Below are 8,064 nucleotides of genomic sequence, written 5' to 3'. Positions count from 1 at the left end.
GAAACGCTGGCTGCAGTTATTGGCTGGTTTCCATGTAGATCTCCTCTGCCCCACACCGACCCCTGTGCAAGTCCCCTGAGCCCGGGGCACCCCATGCCCCAAACAGTGCCTGGTCACACAAGGTGTGGTGCTTGATTTTATATATATATATATATATATTTTATTTTATTTTTTTTTGGCTGCAGGGCATGCGGGATCTTAGTTCCCTGACTAGAGATCCATCCCAGGCCCCCTGCAGAGGAAGCGCAGAATCTTAACCACTGGACCACCCGGAAAGTCCCCAGGCGTGGTGCTTTAAAAAGGTCACAGGGGCTTCCCTGGTGGCGCAGTGGTTGAGAGTCTGCCTGCCAATGCAGGGGACACGGGTTCGAGCCCTGGTCTGGGAAGATCCCACATGCCGCGGAGCAACTGGGCCCGTGAGCCACAACTGCTGAGCCTGCGCGTCTGGAGCCTGTGCTCCACAAGAAGAGAGGCCGCGATAGTGAGAGGCCTGCGCACCGCGATGAAGAGTGGCCCCCGCTCGCCACAACTAGAGAAAGCCCTCGCAAAGAAACAAAGACCCAGCACAGCCAAAAATAAATAAATAAATAAATAAAAAGGTCACAGGTCTTGGCACTCCTCCAACTGAGAGGCGGGGTCAGTGTTCCCTCCCCTTGAATGTGGAGGGGCTCACGACTGCTTCCCCCAGGAGAGTTCAGGGGAAATGCTGCCCTGTGACTCTGGAGAGTTGGTCAGAAAAGGCCATGCAGCCTCGTCCTGGTCTTCTGGGATGCTCATTCTGGGGGAAGCCGGCCACCGTGTAAGCCCACAGCCCTTAAAGAAGATGTGGTCCATATGTACCATGGAATACTCCTCAGCCATAAAAAGAATGAAATAATGCCATTTGCAGCAACGTGGATGGATCTAGAGACTATCATACTAACTGAAGTAAGTCAGACAAAGAAAGACAAACACCATATGATATCACTTATATGTGGAATCTAATATATGACACAAATGAACTTATCTATGAAACAGAAACAGAGTCGCACACAGAGAACAGACTGGAGGTTATCAAGGGGGAGGGGGGTGGAGGAGGGATGGATTGGGAGTTTGGGATTAGCAGATGCAAACTATTACATAGAGAATGGATACACAACAAGGTCCTATTGTAGAGCACAGGGAACTATATTCAATATCCTGTGATAAACCATAATGGAAAAGAATATGAAAAAGAATGTATGTATGACTGAATCACTTTGCTGTACAGTAGAAATTAACACAACATTGTAAATCTACTATACGTCAATCAAATACATTAAAAAAAAAAAAAAGGAAGGCCACAGCCTGATACCACGGTGGCAGGACAAGCTGAGTGCTCTGATACACAGCCCAGCAACAGCTGCCGGCCACGTTCAGCCTGGGCTTCCAGCCCAGTCAATCCGACTGCAGCCAAAGGAGAGACCCTGCTAGTAAGAATCGCCCAGCTGAGCCCTTCCTAAATTCTGGTTCTACAAAATCAAGGGCAAAACATGGTGGTTGTTTTACACCCGTCAGTTTGGGATAACCTGGAACAGCTGCTGAATGCCCAACGCGTCAAGTAATTCAGAGCATCTGTGAGCAAGGAATACCCAGAGCTCCGCCCCAACCCCTGCCAGGCCCTGATGGAGGCCAACCCGGGGCATCTGGGCCCTGGGCAGCGTTGGGAGTAGGTGGAGGCAGCTCCAGGCAACGTGACCAGACACCTGCTGGATGCTAGTTACAGGGGGATAAAGAGATAAAGGCAAAGCCTCTCTGCCCTTGAAGACCCCGAGATCCCATCAGGCACTCTCTGAAATCCCAGCCAAGGCCGGAGCTTCAGCTTTCAATTAAAGCCAAGCTCCTTGACACACAAACCCAGCTCCACCCTCTTTGTTCTTCCCCTGGGCAAACATCCCCAGGAGCCTTTGTCCCTCCACCCCTTTGCCTGCTTCCCTCCTCTCCTGCAGTCCTCAGGTGTCACCTCCTCAGGGAGGCCCTCCCTTGCCCCCAACCAGGCCCAGTCCCTTTGTGATTTACTCTCACTGAACCTGGCTCTTCTTCCCGAAGGGGTTTATCTACATGTGTAATTATCCCAAGTTCTCTGACCAGAGCTAAAAGCCCGTAGGCCAGGAAGTCAGAGACCTACTTTGGCTCCCTTTGCTCTAGGTTTAGGGAAAAACTGGGGCACCCAGAGCTCTCAAGACCTAGTGGCAGGCCGGACGGGATGAGGGCTGAGCCCTGCTGGATACCCTCAGAATCCTCGCTGCTCCTTAAGGAGTTCGCAAATGAGAGAAGTGAGGCCCAGGGAGGTTAGCTAACTTGCCCAAAGCCACACAGCTGTGAGCAGAGGGGCATGGCTGGGGATGGGGCTTGGGCGACCTCCAGCCTTGCCCACATCTTGCAGGATTCCTTCCTGCTCTGATTTCGGTTTCCGCCCTTTCCCCGCACCCTCCTCTCCCCACTCCCAGCTCCTCCAAACCCGGTTGTGCATCTGAAACTCCTCTGGCCTGATTCTGCATTCCCACTGGGGCTGGCATGCTGGAAATCCCGTTTTGAAGCTCTAGGACAACCTCATAAAGGAAGTCACAGCCCAGCTGAGGAGGACGCTTTCTCCCAGCTTTTCCTGAACACACAGAGAGGAGGCTTCTGACCACACAAGACACATCACAATCCTGCCATCTCCTCTCTCTCTCCAATCCAGGGCCTCTCCACTCCCCTCATGAGCTACAGCACCAGGGCCACTGGGAGACCCAGGTTCGAATCCCAGCTCTGCCACCTTCCAGCTGGGTGGCCTCAGGTGAATCACTGAGACTCTCTGAGCCTCAGTTTCCATAAAATGGGGATGCCAACAGCACCTATTTCTATCTTTTTTTTTTTTTTGCCACACTGTGAGGCTTGTGGGATCTTAGTTCCCTGACCAGGGATCGAACCTTGCTCCCTGCATTGGGAGCTCGGAGTCTTAACCATTGGATTGCCAGGGAAGTCCCCAACAGCACCTATCTCTTACGGTTATTGCTAAAAATTAAACAAGCTATGGAATAAGAATACGCCCAGCCCCCAATAGCTCCGTGAATGCCGATTAAATCTGAATACGACAACCGCCTTCGTTTTTCCAGTAAAGTGAGAAGCTTTATAAGACCAATCAGACAGCCTCGTTTTTTGAAAAACAAAAAACCCATTTATTTCTGTAAACCGTTTTGAGTGCGGATGCTATTCAAGACCCCAACACAGCACAGACGTCCCCCAACGAAATGAGCAAGGAAAAGAGAAAAAGAATGCTACCAAACGTGCTCACGAAGAACCAAGCCAATCTCATCTTTCTCTGAAAAAAAGACGGTGTGGTGCTAAGGATTAAAACCACAGACTTTCTGGTCCCGAGAGGGTGGGGCTCCTGCTGTACACGCTCTGTCCCCTGCTGTCCGTGCCGTCGGGCAGAGGACCGACTGGACCTCAGTTCCCATCCCGCACCCCGGGCCTCTCTCCCTAATGTCCTCATCACCTGGGGAGCCCGGGAAGTGAACCCTGAAAGACTCCTCCTGTTGAATCTGGACTTAGACCTTTGTCCCCACTCCACGCCATCGTGAGATTTTTGATCAAGAGGGTGGGAACGGGCCACTTCAGACCGGTGGCAAAGCCAGGCAACTTTTAAGGCAAAATTTCTCTCTTCTCTTTCGGTCTGAGTCAGCCCTGCACGTCTCACCACGGAGCACCATCTCTGATGAGCCTGGAGCTTAGGCAACTTGGGATGGGGGGGTGGGGACTCTGGAGCGACTCTCGGGGGTGTGAGCCTGGCCAGCGGGACACATGTGTGCTTGTGGAGGGCGCCGTCGAGGGCACAGCTGCCTCCTCAGCAGGAAGCAGTCAGGCGCCGAGGAAAACCAGGATAGCAGCCACGGCCCAGGCGCCACAAGCAACACGAGGTTGGTGGGTGAGGCCGGGCAGGCTGCTTGTGCGTCAGTGAAATACCAGGAAAGGGTCACCATGGGAGGCACCTCTGATCTGATGATGTGCGTGACCTCGGCATCAAAATGATTTTTCTTTAGAACAAGAAAGAGGGGGGGAAAGAAAGAAAAAAAGAGAAAAGAAAGATGTTCCATGAGCTTCGTGGGCTAGGACATGGCAGGTGCACAAGGGAAGCGGGGAGGGGAGCTGGGTTTTGGACGGGGTGGTGGGCGCTGCCTCTCTTGGCGTCTCCTCTCCCTGGTGGGCTGGTGGGCTGGTAGCTGAGGCCGTGGTCCCCTCCCCCGGGGAGCAGGCAGATGACTTTGGCAAGGGGCGGGGTGCGCGGGGGTTACTCCGTCTGGGCGTCGTAATTGGCTCCCCCCGCCTTCTTGAGCTCGCTCTTGATGAAGTCGTCCTCCAGCTCTTTCCGATCACTGATCACAAACTCTTTGGCGAAATTCTGCCGGAACAAAACAGAACACAGAGTTCCTGTTAAAAAGGAGGGGATGGGATCTGAGCATTGCTCAGGCAACACATCAGGAAGTCTTGGCACCTAAAACACTAAGAAATGATCAAAATGAAAATCTGGTGGCAGGATGGTTTGGCAGGGGAAAAAAAACAAACCAAAAAAAAAAAAAAAACGTGACCAGAGATCAGGAAATGGGTGAAATCGAGATACTGTGCAGTTCCAAGACCACGGGGATGGGCCAAGGTCAGGTCTGGGTTCGGATTCTGGCTCTGTCATTCTCTGGCTGTGTGGCCTTGGGCAAGTTCTTTCAACTCTCTGTGCCTCAGTTTCCTCATCTGTGAAAACCCATCTTCTCAGGAGAATAATAGAAGAGGAGATCGGAAAGGTAGGCAGGTCGGCTGGTAAATGTTTAATACCAGGCTCTCTCAAAAGAGGGGTGGTGGTGGGGTGATTTGTAGCTTTTACCCGTTTCCATGGTGTAAATATTCACGTGATATCTGATTACAAGCTATCAACAGGGGACCAGGACGTGGAGCTGGGAAGAGACACATGACTGGCTGTCACCAGCTGGTACAAGGTAGCTTCAGGTGCCCCTGTCATAGTGATGCAGGGCTTCTGGTCCCAGGCCTGAGTGATCAGCCCAGACACTGAATGCACTAAAGGATGTACTGGGCTCTCCAGCCATACTCAGTCACTTGAAAGCAGGGGGTTTGTTTCCATACATTCAAGAAAAACCATGCCGTGTGATGGGGCTACAACGATGAGCAAATGGAGGCAGTCACTGTGCCCCCTAAGGGTACACATTGCAACCATAAAACCCCACAGGCCTGGCACACGTGAGGCTCTTATAAATGCCTGTGGCATAAATGAGTGACACAGGTGATCTGGCTTATAAGATAACCCTGAACCATGAAGAATCAAGAGTTATTTTAATACATGCATCATAAGACTTCCATAAACAAGGAAAATGTCAGGATGGTGACAGGTAAGAATACAGAGAAATTTACCAAAATATGAATAACAAGTCTGAAGGTCAGAAAATCATCCACATTGAAAACGAGTCCACAAGGAAATAATGTAAACAATTACCACTATTTACAAAGCACCTATGGGTACCGGACACTGCCACACATTAGCAAACTTAATTCTTAAAACCTTTAGTACGGTATTCCTAGATATCTACCCAAGAGAAGTGAAAGCATATGTCCACACAAACACTTGTAAACACAAACATTCATGGCAACATTATTCATAACAACCAAAAAGTAGAAGCAACCCAAATGCCCATCAACACATGAATGGGTAAACAAAACATGGTCTATCCATACAATGGAATATTATTCAGTCATAAAAAGGAATGAGGTACTGACACAGGTTACAACAGGGATGAACCTCAAAACCATTATGCTCAGTGAGAGAAGCCAGACGTGAAAGACCACATATTGTATGATTCCATTTATATGAAATGTCCAGAAAAGGCAAATCCAGAGAGACAGAAAGTAGATTCATGGTTTCTAGGAGCTAGAGATTGCAACAGAAAATAATGGAAATGCGCTGAAATTGGATTGTGGTGATAGTTGCACAACTCTGTAAATTCACTTAAAAAAATCATTGAATTGTAGACTTAGGATGAGTTAATTTTGTGGTATGTAAATTATACCTCAATAAAGCTGTTTTTAAAAAAATCCTGTAAAATGATCAATATTACTTCCATTGTGAAGATGAGAAAACAAAGGCTGGAGATTATGACACCTGCCCAAAGTCACACAGCTAGTAGGTGCAGCTGACTCTAAAGCTGGACTTCTTAAAAGTGTCACCATCCCCTTTAGGAGTGATGAAAATATTTTGGAATTAGATAGAGGTGGTGTCTGCACAACATTTGTGAGGTACTAAATGCCACTGAGTTGTGTATTTTTAAATGGTGGTTAATTTTATGTTATGTGAATTTCACCTCAATTTTTAAAAAAACAAGAGAAAGGAAAAAAAGGAGAATGACTAAACCAGGAGCCCTCTCAAGGTCAAGTTTTACAATATTAAGACGAAATGTTCGCCATGCCAAACCACCAAGAATACTAACAGGAAGGAGGAAATGGGAGGTTAATATTTATCAGGTAACTAATATGTACCAGGTGCAGGCTCACACATTTTCTCACTTAATCCTCCCTCAGTATATTAGCTTTTTTTTTTTAAAGATAAGATCCACCGGCTGGGCTTGGAGAGATTGTGTAACTAGCCCAGATGACCAAACATCCTTCCAACCCTTTCTACTCCCAGCCTGCCATGCTGTGCCGCTAAGCGCCTGTGTAAGTCATCAGCACACCATTGAACACAAGCAGAATGGCAGAGCCAGAAAGGGGAACCCAGAAGTAACGTGTTTCTCAACCTGAGCCCCAGCGGCAGGGGGAGGGGTGAAGAGCAGACCAGAAGGAGGAAGCCCACAGCTCAAGACGCCTATAGAAGGAAGTCCAAAGTTCCTCTGCCCTGTGGTAGCTATATATGGCAATCTAGAGAAACAAGAACACTCACGCTTGTGTCTGTTAGCCATTAGACAATTTAGATTAAGAAGTTTGATAAGATCTCAGAAATCCACAATGAAAGTGCACATAGAGCACAATTCACCTTCAAACCACAGGTATATGGGAAATCGAATCATAGCCAGAAGGAGCAAACCAGGATATCTGAACCCAGTGAAACATAACAATAAAAGTAAATGAACAAAATTAACTTTAAAAAATAGCTATGTCTCAACTGCAAAAAAAGCAGCCCCAAACCCTATATACCTGAGAATCTGAGACATTTAAAACCAAAAGATTTGCCAAAAAATGATTCTTTCAAACAAAAGTACAGAGAAAAGCAACCTCACCCATCCCCACTATAGGAACCAGCCCCTGCCCTCCAGAGGGCAGGCAGGAGGTGGCCGGCCACGTGGATGTGGTCCTAGCAGGCCTGGTGGGCCTCCTGCATCACAGGATGCTGGGGCGGGGGGGCAGAGGCTTCAAAGGTGAGCCGATGCTTCCCCTCAGGGTGTGGACTCTGCAAAAAGTCCCGCAAAGGTCTGAGTCAGCCTCAACCCAACTCAAAATGACTGTACACTCCTCCACCTCCGTTCCTGCCAGGGTTCTCGCAGAGCCGGCCTTCGACGAGGCAAGGGAGACGCCACCACCTCTGTGGAGTGGGCTTAAGTGTGAGTTTTCCAAAAGAGGCAGAAACAGAGCGAAAACAGCTCTGTGCACTGCCAGACTTTGATGTGGGAGCAACGCCTGGGACCTGAGGGGCCTGCAAGGACTTGCCCGCGCTGAAAACCACAAAGAACACATCTGCACAAAGCAGGGCCATCTCGCCGCCACGCTCACACCTCTGCTCTCAGCCACTGTCGCTGGCATCCTCCAGGCAACACCTCCTGGGGCAGAGGCAGGCCACACGAGGGCTGCAAGATGAGGGGGGGCAAGTCCTCTCTCCAGAAAGGAGACCGGCAGGGCCCAGAGCAATGCTAATATGTAGGGAATTTTAAATTTTCTAGTAGCCACATTGAAAAAAAGTGAAAAAGAAACAGGTGACATTCATTCATGATCTAACTCTATATCCAAAATATCGCCATTGTAACAGGTAATCAATATACAAAACCATCAGTGCAATGTCTACCTTTTGTGCTC

At 49.1% G+C, this 8,064-nt stretch overlaps 1 protein-coding gene across 1 annotated transcript in view; it reads right to left on the bottom strand.

The window, feature by feature from the left end:
* Positions 1-958: 958 nt before the first annotated feature.
* The window catches only part of COTL1 (coactosin like F-actin binding protein 1), a 45,804-nt gene continuing 38,698 nt past the window's right edge, over positions 959-8,064 (bottom strand). Inside the window, exon 4 of the mRNA XM_007172594.2 lies at positions 959-4,402. Coding sequence (XP_007172656.1) covers positions 4,292-4,402 — 111 coding nt within the window. The 3' untranslated portion in view covers positions 959-4,291. The remainder of the gene's footprint in view (positions 4,403-8,064) is intronic.

Source organism: Balaenoptera acutorostrata, chromosome 19 (assembly GCF_949987535.1).
Source record: "Balaenoptera acutorostrata chromosome 19, mBalAcu1.1, whole genome shotgun sequence".
NCBI classification, from domain to species: domain Eukaryota; kingdom Metazoa; phylum Chordata; class Mammalia; order Artiodactyla; family Balaenopteridae; genus Balaenoptera; species Balaenoptera acutorostrata.
This window is presented reverse-complemented; position numbering and strand designations above follow the sequence as displayed.